The 21,117-nt window shown below is 38.6% G+C and overlaps 1 protein-coding gene across 5 annotated transcripts in view; it reads left to right on the forward strand.

Annotated features, from left to right (window-relative positions):
* asap1b (ArfGAP with SH3 domain, ankyrin repeat and PH domain 1b) overlaps positions 1-21,117 on the forward strand; it is a 65,590-nt gene that overhangs the window by 28,621 nt on the left and 15,852 nt on the right. For 3 of the 5 annotated variants that reach the window (XM_008396644.2, XM_008396645.2, XM_008396646.2), the window contains exons 7-16: positions 6,475-6,560; positions 8,120-8,195; positions 9,334-9,420; positions 9,828-9,836; positions 11,507-11,607; positions 11,700-11,769; positions 14,018-14,105; positions 14,720-14,768; positions 18,440-18,606; positions 20,799-20,932. In XM_008396644.2, the coding sequence (XP_008394866.1) occupies positions 6,475-6,560; positions 8,120-8,195; positions 9,334-9,420; positions 9,828-9,836; positions 11,507-11,607; positions 11,700-11,769; positions 14,018-14,105; positions 14,720-14,768; positions 18,440-18,606; positions 20,799-20,932 (867 nt within the window). The remainder of the gene's footprint in view (positions 1-6,474; positions 6,561-8,119; positions 8,196-9,333; positions 9,421-9,827; positions 9,837-11,506; positions 11,608-11,699; positions 11,770-14,017; positions 14,106-14,719; positions 14,769-18,439; positions 18,607-20,798; positions 20,933-21,117) is intronic. The other 2 variants (XM_017301862.1, XM_008396647.2) reach the window with 1 other exon arrangement.

Below are 21,117 nucleotides of genomic sequence, written 5' to 3' on the forward strand. Positions count from 1 at the left end.
CACTGTTTTTTGATGAAATTAGTTAATTTTCCCACATTGCAGTGCTTTAAGTTATGAATGGCCTGTTTAAAGCTACAGTGTGTACACATTACAAGCATGATTGTCAATGCTAAGTCCCTCCCCCTGACTCTGATTGGTTGTTTCTGACTGAGCTGTACATTCCTGCAGATTGCAGTAGGACCACAGGAAGAAGGCAGAGAAGTTTGACTTTTATACTGTCAAGACATGGCAACAAATTTTAAGAAATATTTTAAAAACATTTTTATATTACATCTCAGTGTAATACAGATATTTATATATTTTTTTATTAATTTAGCTTGATGTGTTTCCTCAATTTAACTTTGTGTGACATTACAATGTGTTTGGTTATCATTAAGGTGTGACAAACAGAAGAAATGCCGTTTAATGGCCCAGCATTTACACATTATTTGAACAATGTCCATGAGATAATAAATGATAGATCAGTGCCTGCTGTAGGTCATGATGTGTTGGCCACAAATTGTGCTAAAACACCAACTTCTGCTCTCCAAGAGTTTTCAGACTTCCTCTTAATCCTGTAAGCTTTAAATGAAGTCACCCTGTTTCACAACGGCCAAACTTTTAAGAAACCTGGCAGCGAGAATAAAGTGTAAAACAAATGTGAGCTCTGTGTTTGTGCCCAGAAGAATCAGAACAAACTGTTAGCGCTGTCTCTCTCTCTCTCTCTCCGTTTGGCCAAAATCCTCTCTTGTTGTGGGCGGCGACGCCTACGCCTCGCTCGCCGTTTTATCCTGCTAGGATCTTTTCTTTTTCTCAGATTACATAATGCGGACCGCGTTGCTTTTTGGGTTTTCTGGATTAAGTTTTGTGCAAAGTCCAACTGACCCGCCCTCTCCTAATTTTGTTGTGCCCTTATTTCTTTAGCGGGTCAGAGACTTTGGTTTGAGAGCTCGAAGGCTCGGCTCTGTCAAATCTGATTATCAGTAATATTTTCCAGTAACTCTAAACACAAAACGGCGCCTAAGTGAAGCTGCTTCTTTTACACTTTTTCATAATGGACAGCACATGGAATATCAATAGTTTTCTGAATGGGATCTGCAATGCATTTTCTAAAACATCATTGAGAGTCAGATTAGAAGTGGACTCTGCATGTCTTTGTGCATTTTGAAGACAGTACAGCATGTTTTAGACTCTACGGGTCAGTGACTGCTCATTCTGCCTCATTCCCCCTGCAGGAAGGAGGCTCTGATCTTACATCATCTTCTAGATTAACAGTTACGTGCACAGCGCTAGTCTCCTCACACACCATGAATTTAAATTAATCTGACACCTTTTACTCCACTAACAGACTTGCTAAAACATGTCTGCGAGTTAAAGAGCATTGTTGGTGTCAACTTGTGATATCGAGACATTTTTAGCTTTAGTCTCGCTACCAATTGCTTTAAAGTATCCCTCTCTGCTGGTTTCCAGAGGACATTCTTTCTTTTTTTGTCGCTACAAACTGAAATTTTGGAAGCGTGAGAATTTACCAGGAGATTGAAAATGTTGCCTAAAAGTCAAACAGCGGCTCAGCCGGAAGACTTCCTATTTGTTTTTGCAGGATCAGCACGGACTCCTGTGCGTTGGTTGTTGCCATTTTTGATCCATGAATTGATAGAAACCCGTCAGCGTCTGTGTTTTACAGCTTAGCAGCCGCCTCCGGTTGCAGCAACATGCCAATAACGAGTTGTAGCACACACTTCATTATCACCACCTTCCTCTTTCGTTGGTTTCCTCGGTTACAGATTTGGTTTTAAATTTCTTTTTCATTCTCTGACAGACAAAATTGAAACTGGCTCTGCTCTAAGCAGGAGGGTGTGTTTAGCTATTTGATTAAGAATATTGAAATAAATCCTTATTTTACTGCAGTTTTGAAATAAATTTTTTTTATGCAGTTCACAATAGTCCCACAGTATCACAGATCCTCCACCATGCTTAACAGTGAATGAGCTATATGATTCATATAATTTCCAACCTACGACACAAAAATAGATCTGAAATGATATTTGTGGTTCTTTTAGTGGTGTTCTGTTGTGGAAATTCAAGAACTGCTAAAACATTCATGTTGTTACATTTACTCTGTATTTAAAAAGTTTTTCCCTTTATCATTTTTACCTTTTCAATCTCTGATAACGTTTCTGATAAATGTTTTCTTTTGTTTTGCATGGTTTCACTCTGGGTTCAAATCTCCATCTGGGTTTCTTTCTGCATGGAGTTTCCATTTTTCCCAGTTCATGTGTGGGTTTTCTTTTCTTCCCACAGTCCAAAATCATGACTGTTGGCTTAATTAAATATTCTAAAATGCTTTTGGGTGTGAGTGTGTGTCCTGTGTGTCGCCATCTGCAGATGGGCACCAGTCTCCCGCTGCAACCCTGGAAGAATAAGTTGTTTTAGGAACAATTATTTGCCTAGGAATTATGTAGCACAAGACATTTGTTGACTTTTTTGTTTTTATGAATAAATATTCAAACAAGAGGTTGGATTTTAACAACATTTTTATTAAAATGATGCAGTAAAATGTTTACTGTCGCAGGGCAACACAGAGACAAACAGGACAAACAAATATGCACTCACACCTAGGGAGAATTTAGAGAAACCAGTTAACCTGACAGTCATGTTTTTGAACTGTGGGAGGAGGCTGGAGTACCCGGAGAAAACCAACGCATGCACAGGGAGCAGTGTTGTGTTCAAGACCACCTAACCCAAGACCAAGACAAGACCAAGACCAGAGTGAATCGAGACCGAGACAAGAGCAAGACTTTTAGGGTCCGAGACCAAGTCAAGACCAAGACCGAGGGAAGCCGAGACCGAGTCAAGACCGAGACCAAGAGATATGATCAAAATTGCTTCTCAAAATGATCTGAAAGATCCATATTCCCATAAAAACGACATATTAAATACTTAATACATTTTACCAATATTAAATACTCCATCTCTGCTACAATGTGTGATGGTCTTATGCCATCCCTAAAAAGATAACGTCCTGGGCATTTGCCCATATTGCTCATGTAAGAAACCACCACTGTCTGCACCATTAAACATAGCAATTGAGGCAATGCCCTGACGGTAAATAACGCCCAACTATGAACCCTGACCAAGGAGCAACAAGCAAGAAGTAACCAAACAGAAGGAGCTCATCGTGACTGTTTTCACTCTCTCTCCCAGTACATGAAGCCAGGCAGTCTGACACCATGGCAGACATTACAGCTGCCACTTTGAACAAAAACAATCAAAGAGCAATGTGCATTCTGTGCGTGCTCTTTCGTTCTTGTGTTTTAGTTATTTGTTCATTTAAATATCAACGTATATAATTAAATAAAATAATGATGCAGTGCACACAGAGCATTACAAGAACAAAGAACGGGTGTTCTGTCAGGTCAGATTGTCATACACTTAGCAAGAACTCACGGTGTTTTGTCAGATCAGCATACGTTGTCAGATAGTCATACGCTTAGCTCAGACATGCATACGCTGTCATTACCATATGATTTTATTTAATCAGCAACATAGAATCATGACGTAGATCGTCATACACTTTGTTATTAACAGTTGTTTGGCATCCTGACTTAGCGGTTAAGTGAGTTTTACACAGGCGCGTGTTGTAGCTGACTCCAGCTGCAGCCAGACCGTGCTTTAAATACACTTTGAAACCATGACAACACATGTATATCTATATAGTTATCATTGAAAATAATTTAATGACTTATTTTTATCATAACTTGTTGCGTATGCTGAACTGACAACTCCTCTGTCGGTCGGACTTCTTGGACACAGCGTTGTCCCATATATGCGACAAGTCAGTCAACACCTCCGCACAATAATTCAGGCAGTGAGTGACTTTTTTTTTCATCACAATGCTTATGTGTCTCTATGCAGCTAGCTTTGCTAACATCATGTCAACGGAGCTTACCTTCTTTGAGCTACTTTTCTAAGTGACGAAAAAAAGTTAGACGTAGTCCCCACCGTCTGTGAAAGCGAAGCACTGCTGAGTTAGCTGCGGCCATCGGATTTCTTATAATTTATGCAGCGCTATTCTGTTACTGACGATTAGACAGACATTTTCTGCCGCTGAGAGGAAACTACTGTGCATGTCCTGGAGCACCACGTGCGAGTGAAATGTGGGGATGGGGAGTGGAGGGGGGAGTAACAGAAACACATAATTGCTTGGATTTTAATCGGTGCGTTTTGCATCCACTGAAAACAAAGATGTTAACAAATAAACTGGTTAGTATGCTGTACGTTTAGTGACATTTTCACAGTTGCGGTCTCCACTGGTCTTGAAATAAAATGCCGAGTCCTCAGCGCCGAGACTGAGACAAGACCGAGACCAAATGCGGTCGAGTCCGAAACGAGACCATCAAAAAAATGGTTTCGAGACCGGTCTTGAGACCAAGACCGATATTGAGTACCACAACACTGACAGGGAGAACATGCAGACTCCATGCAGAAAGACCGGGAATCGAACCCAGAGCCTTCTTGCTGCAAGGCAACAGCTCTACCAACTGCGCCACTGTACAGCCCTTCCATGCATTCATCATAAATAAAACAAAAACATCCGAAATGAATATTTTAATTAAGCGTATTAATTGCTTGATTATTATTGGTTAACTGACCATACACATATGCATTGCATAGTGAGCAATAACAAATTTTGTTGGATGATAAATTGTCCAACAAATATCGTTTATTGCGATAAATGATAATATTGTTGTTTTGAAATATCAAGTGCTATATCTAATGGCACATTAATGCACATTTTTCCCCTCAAAGAACAATACATTTCAATTTTGTAAACAACACTGGATATTTTATTATATGTCGCAAATAAAATACAACAACCAAAATCCATTTGAACGTTTTTCTAACTGATTTCCTATTAATTAGATCCTTGATGCATCAGACGTTTTTTCACACAGTTCTGGTTGTAATATTTGACTATATATTTTTTGTAAATGTGGAGAAATTCCAGCCAATAAATCCCAGACATTTCCCTAAATTAGCAGCCATTAATGGTGGAAATCTCGTTGTGATGCTGTTGTTGTTGTTGTGAGAATGCTGCAGTCAGTGGCACAATCTGTTCATCCCACTTAACCTCATTTCTCTCCGCTGCTTGCACTCTGGGCTCTCTCACACTCTCTCCACGTTACTCAATCACCAGATTACACGACGCTCTCACTCTCTCACCCTTTTTTTTTTTTCGTCCCACGCTGCCAGCAGAGGAGTGAGGAAAGGCAGGGCTCAGCAGGCTGCATTATATTCTGCAGCAGCGTGAATGTCGTCGCTCATTCACACAAAAGGGATTCACAAACATGCGGCGATGCTGTCCACTAACGCCGAACCCACTCGCGCTTCAAACAAAAAAATGTGGATAATCTGCCAGCCGTCGAGCTCCATCGGGCAGACAAAGGGACGGCACATGCATGCATGCTTGCACACTTATGCACAGGTTTACTCATGCGTGTGGGAATGCACATGCATCAACATACGATGCAGCGGCACAGAGCTTCATCAAAGAGATGAAGCTCTTCTGGGTTAGAATTGGTCGTTAGCTTCTTGGCGACTCTTAAATCTGTGTGGATTGGCTCTCTGTGGGATTATCAGTAGATTATCTTTCATTTGTTTGTTTGGTGGGGGTGCTGTCTGAAAACATTTGTCTTGAATCCTCAAACGGCCTCAGAGTTCCTCTGAAGGATCTTCTTTAAAAATCCCAACCTTTTAAAGATGCAAAACTATTTTCTGTGAAATTCAAGTTTCACTTTATTACTCTGATCCTCGCTTGAACATTGTCAGCAAAGCATTTGTAGTTTATGTGACGATTCAACACGTGTTGGTGGGTAATTTGTGAATTCAGGTTTAGACTTTGAATTGAATATTAGTGCATGCCACATCCTTTGTTTCTTTTCTTTCAAACATTTACAAAAACATTGTATAACTTTCCTTCCATTTCACAATAACGCACTAATTTGTGCTGATTTGTCACATAAAGTACATTAAAGCTGGGTTTATAGCATCTTTATAAAATATTTAGTTTGTAGTTGTAACCAGACAAATTGTGGTTGAGTTTGAGGCGTGTAAATACTCTGTCTAAACTCTGACACAAATAAGGCTGGAACGATTATTGGTAGTTGAAATAATCATCAATTAATTTAGTAATTAATCAGGTATGCAGACTCAAAAAAAGTTCATTTTCTGAAACAACAATCAGAGCAGTAGTTCAACCAAAACTGTACAAAAGTATATGAAGATTTTGAATTTAGGTAATATGTATAAAAAGGCTTCAGTGAAACTTTTTAAATCCAGTTAATAGAATAATTGATTACAAAATAACCGGTAGTTGCAGCCCTAGACTCAAGAATCATAACTCTGAGCGCTGATGACATGATTCTTCCTATTTGGACTTGGAAAGCTTTTAAAAATGCCCTGAATTTAAACTCTGCATTTCTGCTTTTCTTCCAGTACCTGATCAAAGTAAACGAGATCAAGACCAAGAAAGGAGTGGACCTCCTGCAAAACCTGATTAAGTATTACCACGCACAGTGCAAGTAAGCGCCTCCATAATCCCCCCAACCCAAATGTGACTCCTGCTGCTACTGTTTTTCTGTTGCTTCTCACCCATTAAGTCATATTTCACACCCTAGAAAAAGAAAGTAGGCGCTAGCTCTCCCGTCCTTTGCAGCAGCTTTGTCTCATGTTGCTCCCAGATCTTAAGTCATAAATCTTTGCAGGTCGTCATATAGATACGCTGCGACAGCCGAGGGGGTTTACTGGGTAAATAAAGTGGGTGCTCGTCTCTCCAGAGCTGCAGCTCGCAGCGACCCGTGACAGAATGACAGATTTTCGTCCAGGGTTGCACAGTGTATCCTGTCATAACACCAGGACAAAACAATGCACTTCGCTGCTAATCTGTTCAACCTGGGCCTTGACGGATAGAAAGGCTGCAGGGATGATGGATTAGGAGCGTTAGGACATCAGACTGAGAGCTGAGGAAAGTGGTCAAAGAAAGTGAAACTGCCCTGTTTGCACTCGCAGAGGGCGATATGGTCTTAAAGTTTTATCATGACAGATTTATCATGATAAAAATAATGAAAACAGCTATTTATTACTTATTTTTCAGTCACATAAATGCAAATGCTGCTTTTGAAAAACGGTGCACGGATTGCAGTTTTCCGGCTGATATCTGATCTTTAAAAAAGCCCGACCTACCGATTTTAATTTTGGCCAATACAGTTGTTTGTTGCTAAATGTTGCTAAATACTGCAAGAAAGTCCAGTATGGGCCGACCACTACTCTCCCAAAATTAAGGAAATCTGAGGCAATTTATCAGTGCAACCCTACCGATGTGCAATACGTCTCTTTAGGACACTAGAAGTGTGACACAGTATGTGCTTTTCATCAGAATTTTTGACATTTATTGATGCCTTCATTGAACAAACATTAGAAAAAAATTGTAAAACGGCAATACGGACAATTTTGGAGAGTTTCAAACAACATCAACTGGAATAAATTTTTTATTTATTATCACAATAAATGATAAACGATACGATAAATTCCCACCCCTCGTTTGCTTCAATATACTTCATTTATGCAACAAAAGTGGTAAATCCAAGGCTGCAATGACGGAGCAGCTGTCAAGCACGGTTCGGTTGCACTTTGCAAGCTAAGCTGTGTGGAGTGGGAAGATGTGGGCTCATCAGAGCAGAGATTGAGAGAAAACGAGCCAAACGACCGAGAAGGGGCAGAAAAAGTAATGGGAAGAGGAAGGGAGATGCTTGTCCCAAGCAGAGGGAGGGGTTGCAGTCATTAGTGGTGATTTGCTGCTGCAGAACTTCATCGAGGTGTGTATTGCTGACAGATCTGTAATGGATTTCAGAGCGTGCTTAACGCCTCTGCAAATCTGCAGAGAAGGGTCGAAACCAGATCTGATTTCAGCACCAGAAGCCAAAAAGTGCCAAAGAGCGAGCTGAGCTTGATGGTCAACACAAACTGCAGCCGTTTCTGCCTGTGAGCAGAAATGGAAGAACCAGAATGATCACAGTGTTACGTTAGCTGTTGCATTAATGGATGATCGGTGTCTAAAAGTTCTTTTTATGTTTCTGTAAAGTTTCTTCCAAGATGGCTTGAAGACAGCAGATAAACTGAAGCAGTACATCGAGAAGCTGGCGGCTGATCTCTACAACGTAATTATTTGTTTGTTTCCGTCATGTGTGGTTTTATTCAATTTTGGGTTAGTCATTTACTTATTTCTATTCATTTCAATGTAGTTTTATTTAAATAACTTTACATTTTTTGTACTTATTAGGGCTGCAGCTAATGATTATTTTATGAATCAAGTAATCTGTCATTTATTCTGACGATTAATTGAATAATCGGACAGAAAAATGATCAAATTCTCAAGATTTTAAATTTAACCACATAAGCCTATATTTTACAATAATAAAAATAGACATAAAAAATGCAAATAAATAATAAAATTCCTTTCTTAACATTTTATTACCTAAGATCCAATAATATTTTAGTGAGTTCTGCATCATTTGTAGCAACATGTGCAAAGCTCAGCCATTTCTGCTTCATTTATCATCAATACAGTTCAGATTTAATCTGATCGTATGTTTTTCAATTAAATAATTAATAACTGAACTGCAAAAAGTTCCTTACAGGAGATTTTTAAAGGAATTTAAATCAGGCGAAGCTAAAACTGAAACTCAAGGAGTTCTGGGAAAAACAGATTTATAGACAAGAGAAAGTTTTAATCTTAAATGTAAAATGCATATATTTTTGTGCAGTTTTGGGTTAATTACTGCTTTAAATCTGTTGTCTGTTTCTCAGTTAATGATTATTCGATTACTAAATTACGTAGTTTATAATTGTTTGATTAATTGATTAATCCAGATACTTGTTTCAGCTCTAATGTTTATTGTTCTTCTATTCTTTTTTTGCTTTATTTTATTTTTTCTCAAGTTATTTTAATTTATTCTGTTTTCTTCTTTTATGTTGCATTTATTTTATTTTCTTTTATTACTTTGTTGAGTTTAGCTTGTTGGTAACACTTTATTTGAAGGGGTGCGAATAAAACTGACATAATATTAATGACTGCTGTCACGAGGAATCATTTGATAATTAATCATTCTTTTAATGCAAAGTTGACATTTTCAATGGACTTTTAATGCAACTTTACATTAAAAATCTCATTATTTAGCAAATAATGAGCCATGCCAGTCTTTTGCACACCTCTTCAAATAAAGTATTCCCAGTTGTTTTGTTTTGTTTGTGAATCCTATAACTAGACGTTCTAATTTGTGTGTTTTCTGTTGTCAGATAAAGCAAACTCAGGACGAGGAAAAGAAGCAGCTGACTGCTTTGCGGGATCTGATCAAGTCCTCCCTCCAGTTGGACCAGAAAGAGGTATGCATGTAACTTCTGGACCGTTGTGGCCAAATTTAACCCAAACTCAGAGCGGACCGGCTTTAAAAGCAGCCACAGCCGCTCCGATTCAGCCTTTGGTCTCGCCACACGCTTCCTCTCGCTCTGGCCAGCGGGTGCCCAGCGCTGCACCAAACTGGTGCCCAGTTCAGGGCCTCACTGTCACACTTTCACATAAAAACTAACACTGCCTGTTTCCACACATTTGATCCACTCAAATGCACGAAATCATGTATGAGCAGTTGCTTGAGTCACACCTTCTGCAGGTTTTCAAGCTTTAGCTGAAGAGTGCACTTCTTCACAGCCACTACCTTCACTTAAGCCAGATTTTTCACCCCTCTCCCTTCTATCTCCTCCTTTTTACTGCTTTCTGCTTGTCTGGAATCAAGTCTAGAAGAGTAAGTCTGAGCATGCTGTGGTTTGACTGTGCAGGGGTGTTGCAGAGCATGCTGTTTACTTGCAGCCTTTTTAAAAGTTATTTCTGTTTTCTTATAAAAGTCCCTCCACTGAAGTGTTATAGACACGTTGCAGCGTGACGTCACATTTGCAGACGATGACTAACGTTGGTTTTAGCTGTCAAGTTGTCAACATAAGGCGCTAAATCTTACATTTCCATGTGATTTAAAAGAAAAAAGAATGCAGAGCTTTGCTGCTAATTGTCTAGATAAGTGTCAAGGATATCACATTTAACAGCTTAAAAAATAGCAAGGGGGAAGTAGGTTATGCTAGCTTGACTTTGACAACTTAGCATGTAGATGTGATGTGGAATCTGGTGTTTCAGTTCAGCAGAAACGGAAAACAATGTGACCTACACGCCAACTCTGACAGATCATTGGTAGCGCAGGTGTTTAAATTAGCCACCGCTGCGTTCAGACAATCACCTACTACCGTATTTTCTGGACTATAAGGTGCACTTAAAAGTCTTTAACTTTATGAAAACACAACAGGGCGCCTTATTTATTGTTCTGGAGTAAAACATCCCCCTGTAGAGAATTAATACGGATTAATTCTTGTTGTGCTTTGTTACGACTAGTCTAGGGGGGGCCAGGTCGCAACATGAAGGATCCATCCTCCTCTGATCTCAACAACTGACACACACAAAGTTGAACAGTTGACAATGATTATTTATTTTAAAATGATGTATTTTTTTGATAAAGATGTTACCAATGGAGTACTTGGCTTCAGAGTGAGCTATCGCCGAAAACAACAAACAAAAGGAAACTATCTAAATAGTAACAGAAACTTACCTAATCGAAAGTAAATAAACCAAAGGACAAAAACTTACCTTCCTAACTAAGAAAAACATGAAAAAACTGAGGAAACATAAACGGCAGCTCACTCCTACACTCCAGAACTCTAACACAGATGAACAAAGGAAAGGGGTGTGGCCGGTGGAGGTGAGTCGAGGATGGAACACAGGAAGTCCGCGTCAGCAGCTTTTATGTCCGTCATCTCCGGAATGCAGCCAATGGGACATCTCCGTCGTCTTCTTAGAACCAATCAGGGACGGGCACCTGCGGACTCATTATTTATAATCAACTTTACGACGCCGGTCGTAACATGCTTAATGATGTTTTAGCAACTTTGTGTGGTTCGTGGCGCCCTGTCAAAATGTTTCAGTTACATTACAGCTACCAAAGTCAGGAGTAATACGTCCTGTGCTTTGACTTATCTGACTGTTTTGTTTCACTTAACGTTTTGGTGTTGAATCATGACACACTATTTGAGCTGTTGTGAGTCAGTTGCTACGGCAACGGGTCTGTGTGTAGCGCAGCTAGCGCAGAGCAGGCAAAAAGAGCAGCTTTGAGTTGTTGTTCGGTGGTTTTTCTGCGTTGTTTTTCCCCTTTGCCGCACTAAATTGATAATACCTACATCTCCAGGTTTCATTTTGTCCACATAATGGTTCTTACCGATCTGCAGCGCAAAATTTCCAGATATAAACAAAAACATGCAACGTGTCTATAGTGTGTCTGGGTCCTCATTGCATGTTTTGGTCAAAAATAATTCCCTAAAAGTGTTTATCTTTACACTTCAATCTCGTGGATATGTTTTGCATGGCTCAACACAGGACTCTCAGAGTAAGCAGGGTGGCTACAGCATGCACCAGCTGCAGGGAAACAAAGAGTTTGGTAGTGAGAAGAAAGGCTACCTGCTGAAGAAGAGTGACGGGTAAGCTGCGAACACCGCTGGGCTTGCACCATTAAAATTTAACGGACAGACGGAGAATGACAGCCCTCTCTTAATGGGACATCCTTTCTCAGGCTGAGGAAGGTGTGGCAGAGGAGGCAGTGCTCGGTGAAGGGAGGCATCCTCACCATCTCTCATGCCACAGTGAGTCCACGCACACACACGCACCCGAACGCAGACGTATGAACTCTCCTAACCCCTCAGGAGTGACTGTGTGGATCAAAAGCAGAACATTGTGCAGGGAGAGGGTGTGTTGGGCTTTTCCAATCTGGAGGCTGGCAGAGTCGGATTGACATAGATAGGTTGCCATGGAAACTGCCCCTCTCCCTGTTCCCCCCTCCTCCTGCTGCACCGCGGTGACTCATCCCTGATGGAGTGTGTGCGTACTGTTTAAGCTGGCACATCTTGAGTGCCGACCTCACTCTTGTGCAGATCAGCCTGGTTTTTCCTCTTCCATTTAGGATGCAGGGGAATATTTATTTATTTTTAAATTTTTTTGCAAAAATATTAAAATAAATTAAATCACACGAGGGGTTCATTTAATTCACAGTCCTGAGTGGCTTCATAAACCTGTTAAAATAACTAACATCTAGTTTAGTTATTTTACATGCTTTGGTTTTGTGAATGACTTTTTTTCCAAGTGGTGAAAAAGATTATCGTTGAAAAAGAGTAGTTTATAAATCCAGTAACAGTACTTACTGTTTTTATTTTTCTAACACTCTTCCCTGTGGCCCTTTGTGAAAGAGTTTAAAAACATTGATAAATTTTTGCGATGCCTTACACTAACATCAGCATGAATCACATATTTGACATTTCAGTATTGTTATTAAAATAAACTTCAACAATTATGATTCAGTTCCTTGTGGCTGCAAGCAACTGAATCATAAAAAGTTTCACAGATTTTAGTTTGCCTGTTTATTTTCTAGCAGCAGCAACTCTTGTAGAGCTGGTTCACACATTTACCATTTTTTAAATTTTATCACCTACACTTTTAGAGAATTAGTTTTCTGCTTTAAATTGCCTGCCTTTTAATCTGCAAGTTTCAGCAACTAAAGAAATACAATAAATAAGCACAAATGAAACTTGCTATCACAGCTAGCAGCAGGGAAACACCTGGGAAATGTATGCAACAGTAAAGAGAAGCATCCCTAACCTAGCTAACAGCAGGAGGAAACCTAGATAACAGTATGAGGAAAAGTAGCTAAAAGCTAAAAGAGTGAAAAAACTGTCATTTGTTTTCTGTCATTAGATGTTGAAAGAATTTTGGTTACAGTGAGACAGTAATACTTCCTGAAATGTTTTTATGTTAAACAAAACTACTAAATATTGGAAAGCATCTTGTCCTGTTGAACATTTACACAGAGATAACTGCAGCCACTAAATCTGTTGTTATTACCATAATCTGTGAATTCAGTGAGATATACAATTATTATTTTTATTTTCTTATGAAAACAAGTTTATAATTTACTCTATTCTGACATTTTGCTGCCATCATATGAAAGTTACTCTTTGATACCAGATGCTACAGCTCATCTGCGTATTATAATTAGTTTGCATTGTTAGTTTTAGTGTTGAACTGAGTTGTTGGTTTTGTTAAGCTTGGATTGTTTAGCATCTGTAACACAGCATGAAGGGGTTAGATTTGTCTTTGTATAATGATTCTAACGATTTTTCGACAGCTGTTGTCTCTCACTCTATTTGCGCTACACGTCCAAAAGAAGAAATTACCTAAAAATCATTTTTAAGAACTTGTTTTATATTGGTGTGTTGGCTAGATGTTTACGTCTCCTGAAGCCCACTTGTGGTTAACATATTAAACTTATCGTTTATCTTAATGTGACAGCAGTTTGCCACCTCTCTATTTGTTCTTCTTCATCTGAACTCTTGGTGACTTCAGTTGACAGCAGGCCAGCTCGGCTGCAAGGCTTATCTCAGCCTGTTAGCATTTCATTAGCACGTGCCCCGATCTGTCCTCTGCCCGGACGCTGGCAGGACACGATGCTCGCTGCGCCTGTGCCAACTAGGTGTGTTATTACTGAGTATAGATCCTTAATGGGGGAGCCGGGCTTCAGTTTTATAAATAATTTGAAGCTAAAATTGCAAAGATGGTCCTAAAAAGGCTACAAGAGGAGCTTAAACATGTTTGCAACAAATACGCAAATAACTTAGATAAAAGGTTTCATCTTTTATGTTGTGTTTTTGTTCAATTCCCCTTATTGTAATACAGTTTGTGGTGTTTTTCAGGTGCAATCTGTAGCAGTATTTCTTATTTTTACGTGTTGGATCATTGCAGTCACTAGAACAAGAAGCGCTGGAAAAACAAAACTTATAAAATTTTAACTTATAACGTGTTCAGTCCTTTGGATAAACCTCACTCTCTTTATGTTCTCAGTCCAACAGGCAGCCTGTCAAACTCAACCTGCTCACCTGCCAGGTGAAGCCGAGCTCTGAGGACAGGAAATGCTTCGATCTAATTTCTCGTAAGTTTTAAAAACAATCTTAAATTCTTTTGCTTAAACCGTTTAGAAACGTGCATACAGAAAGGAAAAAAGTCATTTGTACTTTAAATTCTGGATAAATATTAGTTTAAAAAATTGAACTGGCATTGCTTTTTCAAGAAAGAAATATGTGATTTATTGTTTTCATTGTGAAATAAATTTCTTCAAGTTTCAGTGCTTTTTGAAATGATAAATATTTAACTGTAAAGTAATTTAAAAAAACTAAAGTCTTCCTTTGTTAAACAGTAACTCAAAGGGTTAATAGATACTTATGTTTATTATTAACCCAGATATTATTAGTTTTTGGATTCAAATTATAGTTTGAGACAAACTGTATGCTTTTGAATTGTAAATTTCCACATTTTCATTGATAGACAATAAAACAAACATCTTGAATATTCCTCAGCTGTTCAAGAACATATTTTATTATCTCTGTTTTGTTGAAAAATCCCTGGGGGAGGAGAATGAATGTGTGCAAAACGTTTTCTCTCTGATTCATGTGACATTTCTGAACAGTTTAACTTGCTGCTCATTGTGTTGCGAAATGCAAAGCATTTGATTTGCATGCTTGACATCCTGGTCTGTGGTCTCTGCAGATAACCGGACTTATCACTTCCAAGCTGAAGACGAACAAGAGTTTGTCATGTAAGTATTAAAAAAAAATAAAAATAATCCCATCTGGTAATTTGGGTTTTTGACCAACTTCTCATACAGTTTCAATTTTTAAGAAACTGGTCAAATCTAGAGTTTTTCTTACACAAGAACCATTTTATTTGTTAAATAAAACTATTACAAGGATTTCAACCACATTTTCAGTGCTACATTTTACGTTCAATTACTGCTGCAGTCTCAAAATAATCCGTAGCGCCGAATAGATGGCAAATGCAAATGAGATGTAGTCGCAGGCATGCGACCAATCAAGGGCGGTTTTAGTTTCATTAGATAAACCAGATAAAATGCTCAACAGTTTTGTTACATTGTAAGTTAGAAATATGGCAAAGGCAGAACCGTTTAAGAAGATACAGTGAAAGAAGAGGCTGTTGTTTTAGCAAATAATAACAGCAAAGGTTCTGATGCATCTGGAAACAGTTTTTATGCATAAAGAGGATGTTATCAATAGCTCTGCCAGATTCTTGATGGTTTAAAACCGTCGACTGACTTTAAAACACCTTGACGGCAGCAGCTGGTGTTGCTTTTGTTTCCACATTAAGGCATTTTATGAACAGTGAAGGTCTTCACACATGAATATCTTTATCTCTCCTGAGTATTTGTAAGTGTAATAATGTTGTTTCACAAATTATCTTTAATTTTACTTTGCTACTTTAATCCGTTGTGATTTTAAAGCAATTTTTTTTACAGAATATTTTAGTATTCGCCATTCTGCTTCTTGAAGAAGCTAATTATAGCCACCTAAACTTCACAGGAAGTCGTACTGTCGTCAGCAGCTATAAAAAAAAAACTGTAAACATAAATAAACCGCCATGTGAGAAAAGGTGTAGAAATCAATTGTCAATTTGCTGACTGAAAGTGCTCAGAAACAGATGGGGAAGGGGCAGCGCTGTGGTACGGTATGCTCCTTTCACTCCAGCACTTTCTGTTGAATCTCATTAAAATAAGTTTAGATCTCTTAACAGTTTTGAAACTTTTTACCCACGTGACACATCTGCCTCACGTGTCGACATCATCGGATGGCATGTTGGGTAAATAAAGCTCCAGTTCTCCACGTTTGATTCTGTGTCACCAGCTTAGTCAGCCTGTCGTATCTTATTCTGGGTCAGTTGATCCTTCAATATGTGACAAACAAAAGCAGCACTAAAAGTATTTGATCGTGACTTTATTTCACAGCTGAATACCGCTCTCTTGATCCCAATAGACATGCTCTATTCAATCCATACAAAGCATGAAAGACGTGAGTGGAGTTGATGCTCCTCAAACTACAGTGAATTTCCAGATAATGCCTTTTACATTGTAGCAAATGGGAGTTTGGTAACACTTTATTTGAAGGGGTGTGCATAAGACTGACATGAAACTGTAATAAACATGATTTAACACCTGTTATAAAGGAGTATTCATGAATGTCCACTTTTAATGGACTTTTTATGCAAGTTTTAATGCAAATTTACTTTAAGTGTCATTATGTACCAAACAGTGCAAAGTTGACACTTTTAATGCAACTTGTAAGGCAACTTTTCACCAAAAGTGTAATTATTTACTATTAATGACAACAGTCATAAACATTCATGAAGAGTCATTTATGTTCATATCAGGCGTTACGTCATGTTTATGCTCAACGTTTCAAATTTTTACTTAAGTCAGAAGAGTTGGCTGAAAACCCATTATCATCTATTCTAACTTTTATAACTGAATGCCTTTAGTTTGTTTTGTTTTTACTAACATTGAGTGAACAGTTGTATTGTATGCACACTATTAAAAGGAGTGTGCATAAGATTGACATGATGCTAAAATGAACATGAAGGCGTCTTCTTGAATATTTACAACTGTTGTCGGTAAATAATCACCTTATTAATGCAAAGTTGCACTAAAAGTCCAGTAAAAGCATAAACTTTGCATTATTTGGTCAATAATGACACTTTTAATGCAAAGTTCTGAAAAAATTGGCATTTAAAGTTCATTAATAGTGTCAACTTTGCATTAAAAGTGTCATTATTTACCAAATTACAGCAGATATAAAGATTCAAAGACTCCTTCATGTTGATAACAGATGTTATTCACATCTCTTTAAGTAAAGTGCTACCCATTTATCTTCTGGGATTTTTTTCTGATCATGTGAAACTGTGTTCATCCTTTTTGATGCATATGCCCTGCTGCTTCCTGTCATGAACTCCAAATGAAGCGCCTGCATGTTACTAGGATAGAAATGTCCACTGTCCCACTGCTTGTGCACCCACCCAATGCCTCAGCTGGATTAGAAGCACATTAAACTTCACATTTTAGTTCAGCTGTTGCTCAAAATGGCCTCATTTCTTCACACATCTACATGTAATGTAACAGATCCGTTTGTGCCCGTTCTGTGGGGGCTCTTCACAGCTTTAGAGGCGTAACAAATGGAGTCCAAATGTCAGTCTCTTTAAGCTCTGTGTGTATACATGTGCAGTGAGCGATGAAGGGTTAGCGCTGTGCACAGGGCATGTTTGAAAGGGAGCTACGGTGCTTCCTGTCTGAGTGATGGGTAGTGACCACAGTCCTGCGTGGGTGTTTCTTTGTGAGTCAGTTGACCTTGTTCTCAGGGAAAAATAAACCTGCAAGCAGAAATAGACTGGAGGCAAGAAAATCATATTCAGAAGTTAAGAGTTAAAATAGCTTTGTTATTCTTAAAATGTTAGTTTTTCTCCAATTTTCTTTATGTTGTCTAAACAAAGGGAGTTTAGATTAGGTTATGAAAGTGTATTTCATTTGTTTCCTCTTAGTTTATAGGTGTCTTAATGGGATAGAAACACAGTTTATTGTCCCACAGCAGGGAAATTTGTAGCATAAGAAAATAAATGCATACTTTGACTAAATTAACCAGAATAGGTTAATTTAGAAAGGAAAATGCTCAAGATTTGCATTAAAAAAGCAAGAAGAAGTGAGAACCTGTGCAAATAATAGCAGCAGAGTTGTAAAAACTCATTGAGTTTGTTGGGATGGTTTTAAAGTCAGAGCTGATAAGAGGAAGGATCTGTGATCATGCTTATTTTTGCACCCAGGATGCAACAGCCTGTCTCTAAATGAGCTTTTTCAAAGATTATGCTTTCACTTCTTTTCTGTTCTGCTGATGACCGTTTCTTTAAAATAAACCACTCAGATTTATCATAAAATCAAGCATGAAAATGCTCCTAAAGGATCAGTTCAGTTTGTTCCAGACTTGATCATTACAATGACATTTCTGCCTACTTTTACTTCCCACCAACACGTCTCACTTTTGCACATCAGTTTATTTCTCTTAGTAGCGAAATAATTTTATGAATAAAAATAACATTTTCTAAAGACCTAATGTTGCGGTTTTTGCATATGAAATATAAAGTGTAAAACTGTTAATTACCTGGTGATAGATATTTATTGATTGCATTATTGTGCCATTACCATTACATTTCTTGAAAATTGTCTCAAAACATCAAAATTATTGTTTATTGGAAAATGTGTGAAGTCATGCACTCTCCAGATCTGAGTATCTGGCTGAATAGAAGCCATGAAGAACCGTTTATATAAACATGCCATGTTTATCAGATGACTGCAAAATAAAAAATGATGCAATTTGTTTCTGTTTGTGTTCTAACTTTTATTCTTCAGGACAATAATTCTGTCCCGTCTTGCAGATGGATCTCCGTGCTGACCAACAGCAAGGAGGAGGCTCTAAACATGGCTTTCCGAGGCGAGCAGAGCAGCGGCGGGGAGGACGGATTAGAGGACTTGACTAAAGCCATCATAGAAGACGTGCTGCGCATGCCAGGCAACGAGATCTGCTGCGACTGCGGAGCTGCAGGTCTGTGCTGCTGCTGCTGCTGTCCACAGAGACACAGTGCTGAGTCGAGCCTCACCTTGTCCTGAGAAGAGGAGTGATGCTTCCTCCTCTGATCTGTTAGCTGGAAATGTTTTATTTAAACCCACAAGCCACTTTTGCTGCGTCACAGTTCGCTCTGTCTGACTGCAGATCCCCTGCAGTCTTGAGCAGAGAACCTAAATATTATACTTAAGTAAGAGTAGCACTACTTCAATATAGAAGTAAGAGTAAAAATGTATTTGGTAAAAAGTCTACTCTAGTCTTCAGTAACTGATGAAATTATCAGTCATTTAATATTTAAAAAAATATAATTTTTTGTATTTTAAGGACAAACATGACAATAATTCATATAAGTAACAAAAAAATAACAAAATTAGGCAAAAGAAAATTTTCCTAAATCAGTTTCTTTTATTAAAAACTCATAAAACCTCAACAAAAACTGTAGGTGTGAATCTTTGGTTAAGCTATATTTGTTTTTCATTCAGTGGGTAAAAAATCTGGAAATTTTACTCAAGTAAAAGTAAAAAAGTTTTTGTCTACTTAAGTACTGAGTAGCTGATCAAATTATCGACCAGTTAATGTTTAAAAATTACATATATTGGACCAAAATATAAAGTTAAGTGGATATGTTGGTATTTTAAGAAACAAAATGCCAAAAGTAACTAAATTGGATTTTTAAAATTTTCCCCAAATCAGTTTTTTCAGTAAAAAACTTATAAAACTTTAATAAAAACTGCAGGTGTGTGTCTGGTGAACTTTTGGTTAAAACATGTTTGTTTTTCATTCAGTGGGTAAAAAATCCAAAATATAACTCAAGTAAGATTACAGATACTTCATAATAAAATTACTCAAGTAAAAGTAAAAAGTAATATAAAAAAAAAAAAAAGAAGTTACTCAAGTAAATGTAATCGAGTAAATGACTAAACCAGAGTGTGAATGCTAAAGCTGTTAGCATGAAGCGTTAGCACTCTGGAGGCCTGCAGACATTCAGGCTTCTGACAGTGAACACACAAATCGCATGTTTGCATACACAGATCCACACACACCATCAGCAGCTTTCTGACTGACCGAAGGCAGGATTTCAAGCTCTGAAGGAGAAAAAAGCAACATTTCAAGGCTCGAGAAACAACAACATTACATCACTTTGTTACATAAGTCACACACGCGACGCCGACCCCTGCAATCTGAGGGGAGGGGAGGCAATTTGTCGCGTCTCTGCTCTTGTTGCTGCATCCATCGATACGCCCAGATTTGGTTATAAATGGGTTGCAGATGTCTCGTTTTCTTAATTAGATTCAACCGCTAGTGTTGCTTTTCTCCTCTTAGCATCGCGCTACCTTGGGTAGAGAAGAAAGTCATTGAAGCTGAGATCCTGCTCCTCTTCCTGTGTGTGCTTTGCAGCGTCAGAGGTCACCCTGCAGTTATTCACTCATCGTGCTCAACACCAGCTGGCATCTGGTCGTCGTGTTTATCTGGTCGACTCGTTTGTTTTTGAGCTTATTCTGCTGTTTTCACTGAATCACAGAGTTGGGAGATGATTGAGTTATAGCTGACATAGTGATGCTTACTCAGGTTAGTGGTTCACTGATGCTGTTCTTTTTAATTTGTGAGACCAGATGTTTCTGGTTGAGGGTTTAAATGTTGCTTAGTTACCAGTTGAACAAACATCTGGTGGCGGCAGAGATCAATGAAACTTCATCCGTTTCTAAAACCGGTTTTTATCTGTTATGACAAAATGAACAGCTGGAATAAACGAGGTTCATCCGTCCGTTTTAAATGTTTGACTGTGGAAATATTTGTTGTTTTTTCGTAGTTTTTCATCCTTTTATAGACTGGCCAAAGGGGGAATAAGAAAAACAACTCTTTTTCTTCAATCACGTTTCCTGGTGATCATGTTAGGTGTCTGCTTGCTGTGTTAGTATCCAGATTTAGAAACCACTCCTCTGTTGAATTGTTGCGCAACATAAATACCGTGAGAGGAGAAGTGTGTGTATTAATCAAGCTGTCAAATCAACTCCTGCTGTTATTTTAGTCAGACAGTGAAGGCCTCAGTTTGGAGTTGGTGTATGTTAGGTTTGGATTACTCATTATTTTCTGTCAACTCGTTTCAAATTCTGCAGTGAATTGTTGTCACTGCTCGGTCTGACGGACGTATTGATCTCTGGTCATTGCAGAGCCGAAGTGGCTGTCCACCAACCTGGGGATCCTGACCTGCATCGAATGCTCTGGGATCCACCGTGAGATGGGCGTCCACATCTCCCGCATCCAGTCCATGGAGCTGGACAAGCTGGGGACCTCAGAGCTGTTGGTGAGGCTCAGTAACCATTGATTATTGATTTATGTTCATCTGTGGGCCATGCTGCGTTTTACTAATAAAAGACTAATATAAGACCCTTACTCCATCCATCCATCCATCCATCCATCCATCCATCCATCCATCCATCCATCCATCCATCCATCCATCCATCCATCCATCCATCCATCCATCCATCC

Source organism: Poecilia reticulata, linkage group LG20, assembly GCF_000633615.1.
Source record: "Poecilia reticulata strain Guanapo linkage group LG20, Guppy_female_1.0+MT, whole genome shotgun sequence".
NCBI classification, from domain to species: Eukaryota; Metazoa; Chordata; class Actinopteri; order Cyprinodontiformes; family Poeciliidae; genus Poecilia; species Poecilia reticulata.